General features: G+C 52.3%; 1 protein-coding gene across 5 annotated transcripts in view; it reads right to left on the bottom strand.

Moving 5' to 3' along the window:
* PAX2 (paired box 2) overlaps nucleotides 1-16,132 on the bottom strand; it is a 93,711-nt gene that overhangs the window by 27,860 nt on the left and 49,719 nt on the right. For 2 of the 5 annotated variants that reach the window (XM_075533965.1, XM_075533967.1), the window contains exon 6: nucleotides 13,752-13,820. The exons of the other annotated variants lie outside the window; for them this stretch is intronic. In XM_075533965.1, coding sequence (XP_075390080.1) covers nucleotides 13,752-13,820 — 69 coding nt within the window. The remainder of the gene's footprint in view (nucleotides 1-13,751; nucleotides 13,821-16,132) is intronic. 5 annotated transcript variants of the gene reach the window in all.

The raw sequence follows: 16,132 nt of genomic DNA, 5'->3' as shown, positions 1-16,132 counted from the left end.
CTACATGAACTTTAGTTTCTAAACTCAAATGTAAATATCTACCTGTTCCTGAGGGAAAAAATGCAAGAACGTTCACATATACTCATTAATCTGCTCAACTTTTGGAAGCATTTCAATTTAACTCAACTCCCTACCTTCGAGTTGATGCTGACTCGTGGCGCCCTAGCGGGTGGAGTCGAACTGCCCCTGTGGGTTTCTGAGACTGCAAGTCTTTATGGGAGTAGAAACCTCCTCTTTCTCCCCAGAGCAGCTGGTGGTTTCAGACCGCTGATCTCACAGTGAGCCGCCGTGTGCATAACCACTAGGAAGCATGGGCTAGGATGACTGCCGTGATCATTTTTCACAGAGGGAAACGGTCTCAGAGAGGCAAGTTTGCTGGCTGAACATCACTGGGCCTCGTCAGTAGCCTTGGCTCCACGTCGTCAGATGTGCTTCTTGGTCACAGACCACAACTGTGACATCCCTCTGGTTCACTGGGCACTCACTATGTGCTCGGCACGCCCAGGGCCCGCACTGTCCTGGTCCTCACCGAACCCTTGCAAAACACGTGTCCTTAGTTCAGTTGTACAACCGAGGACACGGGCTGGCAAGATGGCACAGCTGGCAGGCAGCAACCTTGGGGAAAGTCGGTCTTACTTCATTCAGCGGACAGATGCCAATGTGGAGGAAGTGACAGTGGCTGATGGGCTGCAGGCCTCAGAGTTGGGGACACCGGAAGCGTTGGGGCCAGCTGCAGCAGGGGGCAGGGGCCTTGCCCAAACATCCCTCTCACTTCTGTTGAGTCAATGCTGACTCATCACTAGATGCCTTCCCCCCCCCCCCCCCCCCAGTTTCCAAGACTATAATGTTGGCGAGGATAGAAAGCACAGTCTTTTCCCCAGGGAGCTGCTGGTGGTTTTGAACTGCCCACCATGTGGATCACAGTCCAATGCTTAACCAGGACGCCACCAGGGCCCTGCTCCTCCATACTCCACCTTCCTCTTTCTGAAGGCTTCCCCCCCAGGCCGCCCCCCAGTCTCCCCAGCTGCCAGTTGTTGCAGTTTCAAACTCAATTGTTCTCCTCGGGACTGAGGCAAATGGAGTCATTAATTACCTTCTATCGGCTGGGCTGAGTTCAGAATGCGATCAATATCCCCGCTTGTCATTCAGGGCAGCCTGCCTGTGCAGCCCCTGCCCCACCCCCACGCTGGCGCGGTAGGGCCTCAGAGGTCTGGGCTGACACCCGGCCCTCCCATCTCATTGGGAGCGGAAGGGGACTGGCTCCTGACTAGGAGATCTGGAGAGGGGAAGAGTGGTGTCCCAGAGTGTGGAAGGAGAAAAGAGAGGGAAGGAGTGCAGGGGTGGGGGGAGAGCAGTGAGGAGGGAAAGGGAGGGAGGGGGGTGTGCTCATGGAGTGAGTGTGTGCAGGAGAAATAGGCAGAACAAGGAGGAGAGAGAAGGGAGGGGCGCTGGAGTGAGGGCCGGGCTAGGGCCAGTGCTGGTGGACAACATACTCCATGGCCTCCCATCCATTAGCTGGACAATGTGGGAATCTGGCCTGGCTCAGTGCAAGAGGAGAGTCCAAGAAACCCTTGGACACTTGGCCCAAAGCTTTGATTCTGGGCAAGACCAGGCTTTGTCAGCCTTCTAACCCTGGCGAACCACCTGCTCTCCTTGACGGAGCCGGCTCCTAAACACTCACTGAGTTCAGGAGAGGGTAAGAGCCAGGCCTCAGTCTTGCTCTGCCCGTTTATGCCCACTTGCCTCTGGGGACACTAACTTTACTGATGATTCACGACATCTGCTAGGTGGATCTCCTAGCTTCCCTGGCACACTTGCTGTTGACCTTTGAGCTTTTCTGGGCTGAGTATCTTCAGATGTACCTAAGAGACTAGACGAGCATGTCAGTCCTCTCTCAGCAGTATTAATGTCTCCTTTCTCTGAGTTTCAGTAACCATCTATGCAGATCTATACAGTAGAAATAAAAACAATAATAATCGCTATAATCAATCGGGTTCCTAACATGATCCCAGATACTGTGTCGTATGCATACATTGATTCCATTTGTACACTAACAGCAATAGCATTTTTTAAGTGTTTACTATAGGTCAGGTACTAATCTAAGAATTTTACGTATATGAACTCATTTAATTTACATAAACACTTAAGCTAGAAATGTATACTATTAGCTCCATTTGGCAGATAAAGAAATGGAGGTACAGAGGTCAAGGAACTTTCCAGAGGTTATGCCACTAACAGGAGATGGCGGCAAGAGGACGACACCCAGGTAATAGGCCTCTGGCCGCTGCGCTCATAACCGGGGGAGCCAAGAGCTAGAAAGGGTATTTGCCCCAAATTCCTTACTGCAGCCAAATTTCAGATTTTGGAAGCCAAATTTCGGATCTATATGTGGATGAAGTACCAATAAAATGTGTTTTTATAAAAAAAAATTTGGAATCTATCTGTAACAGCTGTTTTTATTTTTCTTAGTGTTTGTTCTCCACCAGCCTGTGAACACTTCGCAAGCAAGGACCCCATCTTTTTCACTTGTGTCAATCTAACATGGGGCCTGGCAGGTAGCAGGGAGTCAGAAACATTAGCCGATTGGTCCAAAAGAATTCTAGACTTAAAAAAAAAGAATTCTAGACATAAAGGTTGATGGATTCGTAACGTGTCTCACACATTTGATCTTCCAGAAAGAAAAGAATCCAGAAAAGAAATTGCTCTTCTGGGTCCCAAGTTGTCACATTTTTCAGCTGGAAAGGATCATGGAGACAATTTAATCCGATTCTCTTTGAGAGATTGAAAAAAACAACAAAACTTCAGACAGGTGAGGTAATGGTTCCATGCCATGGCCAGTCAGTGCTGGAGTAGAAACCCAGGTTCCCCACCCAATGTCCTCTCCACTACTCCACGCTGCGTAATTCTGACCAGGGGAGTGTGGTGGGGATCCGGGAAGAAAACAGAGCAAAGGAAGGCGGTGTTGGTGAGAATCCTGACTGAAGGGAGGGAATGGAGATGCACTGAGGGAAAAGGATGGGCAAGTGACCCCACGGTGCAAGACTCGGGGAGGTGGGGGGAGTGCCTAATGGACAGGAGGCTCTAAAAAGGCAATTGTGCCTCCTCTACAAGCTCAGATCATCAACCTGACAGCGCACAGGGGGTGGGGGGTGGGGTGGAAAGAGAAGGGCATTTAAGGGAAGTCATTGTTTTTGCAAGAAGCGTTAAAATATGATGAGCCCAGATTTTAAAAGGACATGTACACCGAACAGTGGAAGATTATGCAGCCATTAAAAAATCATGTTTTTGAAGAATATTTAATGACATGTGAAAGTGGTCTTGAAATAATGCTAAGTGAAAATAGCAAGATCCACTATCCTTTCAGTGTTGATTAAAAATGATATATATAAAATTATAGATGCATGGGGGAGGGGGGGGGGACTGGAAAGGACATAGAAATACCAACGGTGGTTCTTGCTTGGGGATGGTGATCTTTGAAAGGCGTGTTCCATCTTTCAAGTATGTTACAAGAAGCGTGTGTTACACTTATTATCAGATGAACGTTGGTTTTTTTTCTTTCTCCTCTTAGAAAGGACACACGGACGGCAGGAGGCGGCCGTAACCAAGGGTGGAGGTGAGAGTCGCGCGAGCGTGTCAGGAAGAAGCTGAGTCAACAGAAAAGGGGCCTTGGTGGTTATATCAGGAGAGAAAACAAAAAGGAAGACAGGTGGAGGCTCCGTGCTGGAAAGTAGGATGTAACACTGGGAGAGAAGGCAGATCTTCTCAATCCCAACTTGCCTACGTCTTCTTGGCCAAAAAAAATAAATAATAACCAAGAGGAATCTTCCAAATAGGATTGGCACAATAGCACCAGGAAGAGGGTCTAGAGCAGAGATGGGGAACATTCAGCCTGTGGCCCAAGAAGACCCGCCAAATCGTCAGCACCAGCTAACAGCATACTCTCCCCAAAGAGAAGCAGTCCCAGCACGACACTGGGGTGAGTTCATTCCATGCCTGCCTAGTGTGGCCCGAGAACGATGTTATAAATAGCCAAATGGCCTCTGGCAGAAAAAAGGTTCCCCACCCCTGGTCTAGGGCTAGATCAGAGAAGGGACTGGGCAGGTAACCCATGCCATCTTAGTTAACATTCCCCAGGTCAGAAAATTCATATACCAGGGACCTAGGGGAAAAGCAGGTAGAATCTCAAAATTGATGTTGATCATCTTTAAGAAGACACACACACACACACACATGCACATACATGTACACATACACACACATACATATACACACACATACATTTACACACACACAAATACATATATACACGGTTAGGCCGTAACAGGTCTAATGTCATCTTGGCTTACAGAAAAGGGAGAGAGATGTTTATGCAAACAACACTCTAATAAATTCAATATTGTGCTCTGAAAATCTCTTAGGGGGCAATATTATACAGTTAATTTGTGGGCACTAGCAAAGAAAATGGCGATCCCTGGAGCCTGCATGCACTCACCAAGAATAAGACGTGGCCCATTAAGTAGTTAGCAATGCTTAGATCAAATGTACTTCCCCAAGAAGACTTCCTCAATTGCCCTGGTTAGAAGCAATTGCTCTTTTCATATATTGAAAAAAATCCATCATAGTATTTCAAACCTTGATCATAGCACTATCGCACTCTGTTTGAATAATGATGCATGATGTGCACATCTTCCTGTTAGATGATAAGTTTCTTGAGGTCAAGGACTGTGTCCTATTTACCTTTGTAAATCAGTCCATGCTATGCTTTAACTAAAGCGGGCATTCAATTTGTACATCAACTTAAATTGGACCTCTTTTATTGATTGATTGAGGAAATGCTGTGGATGTAGTGAATGTTAATATCCAGCAAAGAATCTTCTTCCTAGCTTTATGGATAAAATGAAGAAAAGCCAAATGGTTGCTGTGGGTTGAGCATTCACTTACTCAACCTGGAGAGAGCTCTCCCCTGGTAGACTATGTGGCTTTCCTTAATTTATCTATTAACTCAAACCTACCAGGATGAAGATCTAAAAGACATCTCTATGATCTCAATAGGATGGAAGCATGAACCCAAACCAATCAGATGAAATTCAACAGGGATAAATGGAATGCCCTATGTTTAGGTTAAAAAAAAATCAATTACACAAGTACAGAATGGGGTGGACCTGGCGTGATAGCAATTGATGTGAAAAACATCTCGAGGTTTTAGTTGACCACGAACTCAATATAAGCTTGAGTCTGACACGGCTGCTAGAAAAAATCGAACACAATCTTAAGCTACATTATGGATGTAGAGTCTCCAGATGGAGGGTGGCAATGGTGCCATTGTACGTGGCCTTGGCTAGACTGTCTCAGGAGTTCAGTGTTCATTTCAGAGGGCCTTCAACGGTCAAAAATGAGTTCAGAGATGGGCAACCAGGTGAGCGGCTCCCTCCAGGATAAGAACGACATCGTGTGAGAAAGTGAAATGCCCGCAGGACTCAGTCAGTGCTTCGACAGCTAGTCAGTATGGTAGAAGGTGCAGCAGGGAGAAGACAGGGAGCAAAAGAAGCTCATCAAATGGAGCTCCTTATCCTTGGTGGCACAGTGGGCTCCATGCTGGGCTAACTGCCAGGTTGGCGGTTCAAACCCACTAGCCACTCCATGGGAGAACGAGGATGTTGTCTGATCCTGTAGAGATTTATAGCCCCTGAGACCCTGGGGAGAAGTTCTAATCTGTTCTGTAAGGTTACTAGGAGTTGAAATCAACTCCATGGTAGTGGGTTGGGTTGGGTTGGGTTGGATGGTGTCAGCTCCATTTTAGAGGTGAGAATATTGAGATTGGGAAGGTTATATAATTAGTCAAAACATTTTAAGTGGTACAAATGGTTGAATCGCTTGGCTGCTAATCCAAAAGAGTGGTGTGCGCTCACCTAGAGTGGCTAGGAAGAATGGCCTGATGATCTAGTTCCCCCAAAATGAGCCACCGGAACACAGAGGCACACTTCTGGGACATGCAGACGCGCCCAGGATTGAAGCTTGACCCGGTGGCAAATGGTTTTGACATCCTACAGCCAGTAAGGAACTCACACCCAAACACTTAGACTATAAATTCTGTGCTCTTTCCTAGACATCAAACTGACGAAGAGGAGAAAGGTTGGCTGTAACCATTGCATCTGTGCCCTGTGTCCTGGCAGAGCGATGACCTGCCATGCTCAGCCGGACCCCTAAAAGAGAGAATTCGGGAGCTGAGTGGCAGGGCAGAGTGGGGCCTGTCCTGCCACCACCCTTCACAGAACCACGGGCCTCTCTCCACCTGACAGGTGTCTCTAGAGACAGTCTTTCCAAATTTGAGCCCTTGCCAGACGTAACCCCTTGCCCGGCCATCAAGTCAAAACCGCTCCTATCTGTTCTTCTAGTCCACATCCCGGGACGCCTTCAGAGCCCTGTGGTCCAGCACTTCAAGAACAGTCAATGGCTTGTTGGGTGATCTCTTGGCCTGCACGAATAGACTGTCAGCCTGAGACCTGTCTCCTGGCTATTTGTTCCTCACACCCCACCACAGGTGGCACTTGGGCTCACACGGATACAAACCTCCCCCGAGAGAAGCGACATCTATCTCTATGGTTTTCAAATTCCCACCCATGTACATTCCATAATACACTCATAGCCTCTTAATCATCTGAAATGACTTACAAGAAGCCTGCCCGAGGACCAGCAGAGACTTCTGGGTGGTGCACATGGTTAGGGCTGGACGACTAACCGCAAAGTGAGATGCTTGGGTCCATCCGGAGGCAAGGCCTGGCCGTTACCTCCCCAAACCAGCCATTGCACACCCTGAGGACCAGCTGTGCCTCGCCTTCCATGGATGTCTCTGAGCGTTGGAGCCGAGGGCCATGGGTAAGAAGGGAGTGAGGGGAAAGACTGAGGAGCCCAAGGAATTAAATCCACAGTTTCTTTCTCCACTCGGAGTTAGCCCCCTCCCCAAGCCAGCGAGTCCTCAGGTTCTCTGGAAAATAAAGGAATGGACACCCAGAGTCACTGCCAGCCCAAGTAGGTGTGACCTCATGTGGGGGACCCACAGTCAAGGCACAATTCAGACCAGGTGTGTGTGACCACACGTGCAGGGGAGAAGCAGGAGGAGGCTGGTGAGTACAGGTCAGGGAGGGGAAGGTCAGAGACCATGGAAAGGGGAGTAACCAGCATTAGCTGGCTTGGGGATAGGGGAGGATTCCCTGGAATGATTAAGCTTCCCACTTGGGAGGGCTGCTGGGTCTTCCTGCTGGCCTGGTGGCCAGGGCTCCAAGCTCACTGGCTGAGACTTGCCAATCCACTGATGGGGAAGGTGGGCTCAAACAGGGTCTTCTCACATGGGACCTACTCCCTCCATCTCAGCCCCCTCTGGTCCCTAAGGCACAAGTGGAGTCTCTGCCTGGACACTGCCCCCACGGGGCCAATCGGGGGCCAGAGCCAGTCAGAAATCTCTCTGAAGCCAGGAGGCAAGGGGGCTTTGTTAGCTCAAAGGACACAAGCAAGGCGAAAAATTACATACCAGGCCGCCCTAAGTATGCTTGTTTAGAGAAACTGCTTGCATTTATGAAGTCTTTGGTGCGGAAAGCAGGGTTGCAAATGACTGCATCACAGCGACAGTAAAGGCCATTAATTTCCTGTTATGTTTTCCTGTGTTGGGGGCTTTATTAATTTAATTTTACACTGTCGAACAACAGCGAGAGCTGACACTGCCACACCGCACGGCTGGGGTTTTCTTTTTGTGTGTGTTGCTGAGGCTTTGCCTGACATGCAAATCAACGCTATTACCGGAACCAATAAAGATGTGGAGGGAAGGGGGAGGGACGCAGAGGAGGAGGGGAAGCGGTAAGGGCGGGGGGGGGGGGGGGGGATCCAGAAGGGGAGAGAAAGGGCGAAAGCCACCCTTGACCAGTGGCTGTTTCCCTCAGGGCCTAGCACCTCCAGGTGGCCTGGAGGGCTGTCCACCAGCGGCAGTGCTGCCGCCATCACTTCCCCTTCCACCCTCGTCTTGCCTGGGTCTTTTGCTCTCCCATGACTCTACCTCTGGCACCTCCCCCTCCAAGTTGAAGAGCACAACTTGAATGGGAGCTGGCCTCTCTCTGTGGCCCCCCACCTGTCCCCAGCCAAGGCACAGACCAGACGTGATGGTCCATCAGCACCATGGACCCAAAGCCTTCCTTCATTCCCCTTTCCAGCCACGTTTCTCCTCCTCACTCCCCTGTCCTCCAAAGTCAAGGACCCCAGCCTGCTTCCATGTGCCAAGCATACACACACACACACACACACACACACACACACACACACACACACACACACACCCTGTGCAGGAAGAAGGTTCTAGAAAGGCAACTATTCCAATTAGCATGGAACTCTTCTGCCCAAATGTTAAAAAAACCTATTTCCTTCAAAATCACTGGGGTGAGGGATATTGTCTCTAACCGTTTCTCCTCAGAGACCTCAGTCCCTATCCTCAGCAGCTGCACGGCACCCACTTGGTCCAGGCCAAGCCGCCGCAGAAAGATGGCTGCTGACATCTGGGTGGGATCCCGGGAAGCTGTGTTCTGGTCCCTTTGACTCTCTAGTCCACCTGCCCACTCCCCCAAGCCCACCCAGGCTGCCCCTCACCTGGAGCCCTTTCCAGAGAGTGGACACCACCCTCGGCCCTGCACCCCACACCTCCAGTCCACCCAGGTGCCCACACATCTGAGTGGGCTGTACTGCCCGAGGGGCTGGAAGTGCGCTGGGAGTGGGTGGGTGGTGGTGAGAGAGATGGGCATAGAGCTCCTGTAGACACAACCTGCCTACACACACCCCAGCCCCCAATCCCAGGCTTTGAGACCTGCCAGAGCCTGGGGAGATCTGAGAGAGAGAGAAAGAGAGAGAGAGAGAGACCAACGATTCTCCCTGGGTCGCTAGCTGCCCGCACTTTCTGTTTCGGGAACTGGCTGGCAGGTTCTGAGAGGCTGCTGGATCAGCTCCAGCTCGCCCTGGGAGGAAAGCATAAACTTCATAAACTGCACTGACTTTCCCACAGGTTCCTGGGCTCTTTCCTCAGGCTTTGCTTCCTTCCCCTCCCTTGTCCGCTCTGTCTCCATTGCTGCATCCCGCCCCTGGGTGCACTTGCTCTTGCTCTCTCTCTCTCTCACACACACACACACACACACACACACACACATGCACGCACGCACGCACGCACACACCACTACTGCCTGCACTTCCAACAACACAAGTCCAGGGCAGAGGGAGACAGGGAAAGGCATTCTAGGCCAAGCCTGGGGGTCCTCTGCCCCAGGTCTGGAAAGGACCCCCAGTTGCCTAAAGGAGATGCGTACAAAGGTGGCTTTGAAGTCTGCAGTGAGGGAGGGGTTGCTGACACTGGGTGGGGACGGCCAAATGGGGAGCCACCTGGAGGCTGGGGCCACGGCTCTGGAAAGGGAGGGGGAGCATGCAGGCCTCTGGGCAGGTTGGGTTTTGTGAGGCCTCCCTTGTCTGGTGCTGTCAAGGTCAGCAGGTTCGGGTTCACTGAAGGGTCAGGATGGTTTGAATTACGGGCTCTGCTGCCACTGGGCTCTGAGGCTCGTGATCTGTCTCTCAGCCCTCCCCCAAGCCTTCCTGGCCTTTCCACCCCTAAGGGGCAACCTGGGAGGGTCCCATTGAGCCCCCAGGCCACCAGAGCCCCGAGGAAGGCAGGGTGGGGAGGGGAAGGGTGGGTGAGGCTGGCAGGGCTGGTTCCTCCTGCCCCCCAGCACCACAGGGCTTTCTTCTCTACATTCTCTCCAAACCCTCTTTCCAAGGGGTCTCTCAGGTCAGCTGTCTGCGAGCCTGCAGAGGAGGGGGTGCCCGGGGAGGCGAGCAGAGAGCAGCAGACTTGGGGGACACTCTACGTGGCTCCTCCCTCCTGCATCCAGAGCCTGCGCTTAGGGGAGAAAGGCAGAGCTGAGGCAGCAGATTTCTCGCTAGGTGTTCTTGCAGTTGGGAGGGGGGGTGGGGGTGGCACACAGCGGAGTCTACCCACAGGGCTATATGAAGGAGGTGCCAGCTAGGGGGCTAGGAGCTCAGAGATAGGCTCTGAAGAGGTGGGCATGCATACACGTGCACACCTGCATACAGGTATTTGAGGGGGGAGGGAGCACCAGATGGCCTTAGCTGAGAAAGTTGTGACCCCTGTACTACACCCATCAGACTTCCAGTGATGGAGGGACACACAGCCGCTTCTCCATTACATCTATGCATCCTCTCCTGGCAGGTAGGGCCCACCAACCCAGTCTTGCTTGGGGGCCTGTTACTCTGAAGCTCTCTTGCTGTTAAAACCTAATTAGAATAGTTCCAATGAGCCCCTGCCACTTTCGCCCCCCAATGACATGAACTAGTCAGACGACTAAGGGAGTGAGCCATAAGGCAGCAGTCTCTGGCTACAAGCAGGGATCGGTGTGGAAATCTAGGTCCCTATGTCAGCTGCACACAGCCAAGGCTACCCCCCCCCCCACATACACACACAGAAAACACAAGTCCAGGGGTGTGCCGGACCCAAGGGAGAGTGCTGGCATACCCACACCTCCATCGGTATAGATGACACGGCCACGGCCACTGCCCCACGGGCTCAGGGACAGCAGAAAGCTTGGCTCAACTATGTGATTTCACTAAGATAAAAATAGATCCTCCTTAGGTTTAAACGGGTATTACTGGGAAGATCTATCTTAACCATGAATGCATATTCTTAAGTGACTTGTGTGTGTGTCTTAAAAAGTCTCCCCTTTGAATCTAAGGCCCCCTTTGGGGGCACTGGAAGATATATGAGCCAGGTATTGACTAACAAAGCCAAAAAAAATCAAACACTGCTATCGAGTGGATTGGTCGCCACCCTAGATAGGGATTGGGAGGCTATCATTCTCGGAGGGAGCAGTTAGCGCCTCTTTCTCTCTTGGATCGGCTGGTGGGTTTGAACCGCCAACCTGACAGCTAGCAGTCCAATGCTTCCCCAAGAGTACCGCCAGGCTAAATGCAGACACTGGTCTAGACAGACGACTCCCTTGCTGAAGACTTGCTTTCCGGACTTCCACAGGCCTTCTCTGACAGCTGTAGGGGGTTAGCTTGTGTCTGAGCGACGTCCTCCCAACAATAACTCACAGAACCCCAAACCCAACGCAAAACCATCACCATTAAGTCGATGCCGACTCCGAATGACCCTCCAGGACAGGACAGAACGCCCCCACCAGATTTCTAGCTCTGTTCATCTGTGCAGGTGCAGGCGCCACGCCGCGTCTCTCTTCTGAGAAGCAGCTGGTAGGTTCCAACCACAGACCTTTCTGTTAGCCGTTGAAAGCCTAATCGCTGCGCTACCAGAACCCTCTTCTTATACACCTAAACTCTGCTCTGCTTCCCGGAGCTGCCGGACTGTCTTCTTATGCTGACCTCGGAGCCTGAGCAACCAGAACCCAAGCCATTGCCGCAGAGCCCAGCCCAGCCCCTGGGGCCCTGTGTGCGACAGAACGGAACTGCTGTGGGGCAAGGATCTGCATAGAAACAGACGGCCTGACCTTTCCTTCTCAGTACTATAGAGGAGTTCCACCCACCCACCTAGGTTGCCAGGTGAGCACAAACCCCTAGCTGCACCAAGGGACCTTCAAGAGCCCTGGCGGGTGGAGTGATAGGGGCTCAAAGGGAGGAAACTCCAGAGAAGCTCTGCCAGTCCCTGCCCACGCACAACGTAAGCTCACTTTAGAACTCAGAGCGCATGTTCTTAAGTGGGTATTTTCCAAGAGGGCACCTGGATGGCCGTGTGTGTGTGTGTGTGTGTGTGTGTGTGTGTGTGTGTGTGTGTGTGTGTATAAACAGACATCGCTGTACCTAAGTACTGTGTTTTGGTAAGGAGATGGCGCAACTGGTTTTGTTTACCCAATGCAGTGGGCTTCAGCAAGGCTGCTGTGCCCTCTTCGGCCCCCCGCTTCTAGCTCCTCCAGGCTGAATCTTGTCCCACAAAAATGGAGTGCGCTCAGCAAGGCTTCTCCCAGCTCTTCCCAGGCGGGGAGGGCTCAGCTCCTCTCTGCCTCTGCCAGCCTCCAGCGTCTGGTTCCTAAGGTCTCAGAGAGCAGAACCAGAGGCCCCTGCCTTGGCCTTGGCCTTGGCCTTGGTCCCGGCCGGTCTGCCCAGCCCTCACTCTGTTCAGAACCAGCCTGCCTGGGAGCAGACAGCCTTAAACTACCACCCTCACCCCCCCACCCCCCACCTCCATCAGCCTCCTCCAAGACCAGTGGCTGTCCCCAAAGACCCAAGGCCCGGGCAGCCTAGCTGTGGTACCCTCGAGTCTCCTGGGGGTTCCTCCTTGGCCCCCTTTCTGAGGCCAGCAATCTTCCCGATGCCCCGCCAGACAGTGAGCGGAGTGGGGAGGAGAAGTCGGTGACCAGGGCATGCCTGGTTTACATTAATGAGCTACCCAGAGTGTGAGGCAGCCGCTGAGGCAGCCTACAAAAGGAGGCGATCTCGGGCGGCCAGGAGCCGAGCTGCTCAGGTAATTGGTTTATCTATCTGGAAGCAGGGGGAGCAATCTCGGCACAGACAGACTAGCAGTAAAGTCTCTTCCTTAAGGCTATTTCCTTTGTCTTTTCAATTGCTTGCACATCCATGTGAGAGAGGGAGAGAGTGTTAAAGAGAGAGGGAGAGGGAGAAATGTTAATTTGTGAATTAATGGCTTTTCTCAGCGGAATTGTAAATTCAAATGTCACCTCACACGGTGACACCACGGCTGGTCTGCTGAAGAAGCAATGATAAGATCCCCCACCTCCCTCGGTGCCCCTCCCTCCCCAAAGATAGCTGTGGAGTGGAACATGCTACTTTTAATTTGCTGTAACAACACAACAGAGGTATGCAGTAATGACTGCCTTCGCCCCCCTCCTCCTGGCTTCACCCCCCCAAGACCAATGGGCTCCCCATCTCTTCCCTCCCCACCTCCTTGCTCTCCTGAAACCGCACCTCACCTCACCCCGCTGCCCCCCACCCTGCCCCGGCCAGCGCTTGATCACATGGAGGTGGGAGGGGGGTGCCTTTGGAATTGACGATGCTGCAACCCTCTCTTCTCCTTCAATAATCAGGGAATTAATGACCCTGAAGTTAAAGTGAGGCTGATACCGAGGCCCTGCCCAGCGTTGGGAAAAAGCCTTCATTGTTTTCAAGCAGGAGGCGGGCAGCAGTGAGGGAGATTCATGGATGGAGATTGAATATGCAATTTTCTTTCACCTTGCCAAGAGCTGCCCCTGGGCTGTGCCTGGCCTAAATTTTTCCTTTTACCATCTCTGCCTTATCCGGCCCTCCCACCTCCCTTCCATTCTTTCCAGAAAATTACCTTCAAAATTGATTTCCACTTTTACAAACAAATATAATGGGAACACAGGAAAAAACTTGGGCCGTGATGAATTAGGGCTGTCAGGTGCTTCCAGGTCTCCTTTGCTTTTGTTTTACTACCCGATCTGCTCTTTGTTTTTCCAAGAGCTGGAAAAAGTGTCCCCCAGCCACCAGGTGCCTGACCCTTCAGGCCACTGGGGGCTCGGCCCAAACCCCATCAGTGACCCAAGGCAGAAGCGATCCAGGCCTGGGGCGCTATCGGCCTCTTAGTTGTGGCGGAAACCTGGGTGGCCTCCTCCCTTTCCCCGCCTCTCTGGCCCTTAGGAACCCACTCTGGATGGTCTCTAACCACCACCCCCAAGCTGTTTCCCCTGACCCCCACACCAAGTTCCCTCTGGCCCCCATACCTCTTAAAGTCCAGACCAGATGCAAACCTCCACCTCCTCTAATGTGGGCAGGATCAGTGTATACCTCAACTAGAGTAAATAAGAGACAGACAGACACTGAGAGATCCCGAAAGACAGGCAGGGCGAAGACCAGGGCAAGACTGGAGACTGGGAGAGCAGGCTCCTCTTGAAAGGGTGACGAGCTCCCACACAACCTGAGGGGGCTATGGGTCCCCCACCGTGGTGTCTCTAGCCTTGGGCCCCAGGTCACCCCTGGAGACAGGCTCCGTGCTTCCCCATCCAGTTACCAACAAAATGCAAGGTGAAGCCTACAGGGCCCTTTGGGCAACGTTCTAGGCACACACACCTGGGCCTCAGCTCACAGGTGCTTCAGGCCTGACTTGGAGCTCGCTCTGCTCACTGGCCTGTCCACATCCCAGGCAGATGTTCCCACCTGAGGGGCTCTTCACGTGCTCCTATGGCCCAGCAAATTGCATACACCTTCCCACCACTTGGCATTCCACCTCCCGTCTGCACCCGAAGGTCTTGAGATGGTGCGCACACTTGCATTAGCAGGGTAAAAACTTATACAAGGGTCCATAAAACAGACATAATCAGCTTGTATGTGGGAGCGGAAACACGCTGATGGATGGAGGGAGTCATGCTCCCAGGGGAGACGAAGAAGGGGGTGCTGTCATTATTTACACACAACTAAATGCCTGTGGATGCTAAGCAATGGCATGGGGTCCATCTGGGTAGTCGCAGAGGCAATGAGTAGCTAGACAGGGGCCCTCTAAATCACATGTGGGAGGCTGGGAGGCTGGCGTCTTTCCCCTCTGCCCTGGTCCTGTCTGTGAGCTTAGCCCCCGCAGCAATTCCTTGAGGCTGCCCTAGTTCCACAGAACCACCCCAAGGTTAGAAGCCTGTGTCCAGAAACTTGGTTTCCCCTAGCAACATAACCCTGCCACTTGGGCCTCTCCCTCGAGACACACAAAGACCCACCTTCCTAGATGGGGTTGGCTCTGCCTTTCATGTCCTTGACCCTCTGCACCATGCCCAAGAAGGAAGTCCCGCCACATCTCCATTTGATGGAGAGAACAAAGCGGGGTAGAAGTTGACTTGCCCAAGGTCATGCCACCAGTAAGCGGTATTAGGATTCAAATCCAGCCGTCCCTTACTCCGTAGCCCACGCTCTTCCCCACAGGGCCACTCTTCCCATCAGTGCTGGGCCCCAGGGATAACACAGCTGGTCTCAGCCCTCGCTGACCTTCCCGTTGAAGTCGGTGCAGCCTTCTCAGCGTAAAGCCAGGGATCCTAGGCAGCCTAGATGCTGCACATTTCCATAGCAAGAATCCCCCCCACCCTGGCTCCAAGTCTAACCTGAAAACATACACACACACCAACCTCAGAGACTTCTCAAAGGGAAACTACCCGAGGTAATAAACTGCTTCTGCCAGTTAGTGCTTCATGCAGCGCAGAAGGGAACTATCAAAGGCAGTAACAGGCCCCGGCATTTGCAGCCATGCAGCCTGATCTGCTGTAAACACACAATTGCACTGGCTTGGCACCACACAACTTGCACAATGAATAGTGCGCCCAATTAATGGAAGGCAAAGCCAGAGCCCCACGTAATCCCCCACACACAGCAGAGGAGGGGAGCAGCATACGCCCCTCATACAGACCTACAGACTCCCTCAGCATTCGACTTCATGTGGATTTTTGGACACACGTTACCTCGTGGCGCTGTGATTCAGCCTCGGCGCTGGCAAAGAGGGACACTTTGGGCCTCAGCCGCAAGCAGTTGGGAAAGGACAAAGATTGTGGATTGTGAGGCCTGAGTTTTGAGGAAGAGTCTCTGTCCTCCAGTCGTGGAAGCCAGGCCTCACAATATTCAGGGAATCTGTGTCCCTCCGGGGGCCCCAGGGACTCCAGCTTCCCATGTCCCCATGTGGAACTGTGCCTAAGAACAGGTGAGCATTTAAGCAGGTCTGGGCTTTCTGTCCTCCTGGGCTGACAGACAGCCTGTCTTGCACGCTTCATAACACAATTGCTCATCTACTCCAAACTTGTTCTGGGGGCTTCTGGACTCTTAGCGGGGAGGCCCGAAGGTTCTTGAGCAGCACATTGACAGGCTCAAGAGAGAGCCTGTGACATTTCCACCCCCCATATACACATACCCGACCTCCAAAAGATCTCGGAATGAGAAGGAATCTCAAGCAGACTCGGTCATTGTCAGCCTTCTCTCCCCGAGCGCTGCACTAACGATGATCAGCCCTTCACTAATGTTCCCACAGCAAAGCCTGCTGCAGAAACTAAGAACATTGTCCGCATTCCGAGAGCCACTGCCAGTGATGCCCTGGTTCGCACCACTGTGAACACCAATGACTAATGCTGAGACCGTC

The sequence above is a fragment of the Tenrec ecaudatus genome, chromosome 16 (assembly GCF_050624435.1).
Source record: "Tenrec ecaudatus isolate mTenEca1 chromosome 16, mTenEca1.hap1, whole genome shotgun sequence".
Lineage (NCBI taxonomy): Eukaryota > Metazoa > Chordata > Mammalia > Afrosoricida > Tenrecidae > Tenrec > Tenrec ecaudatus.
Note: the sequence above shows the minus strand (reverse complement) of the source record. Positions and strands in the feature narration are given on the sequence as shown.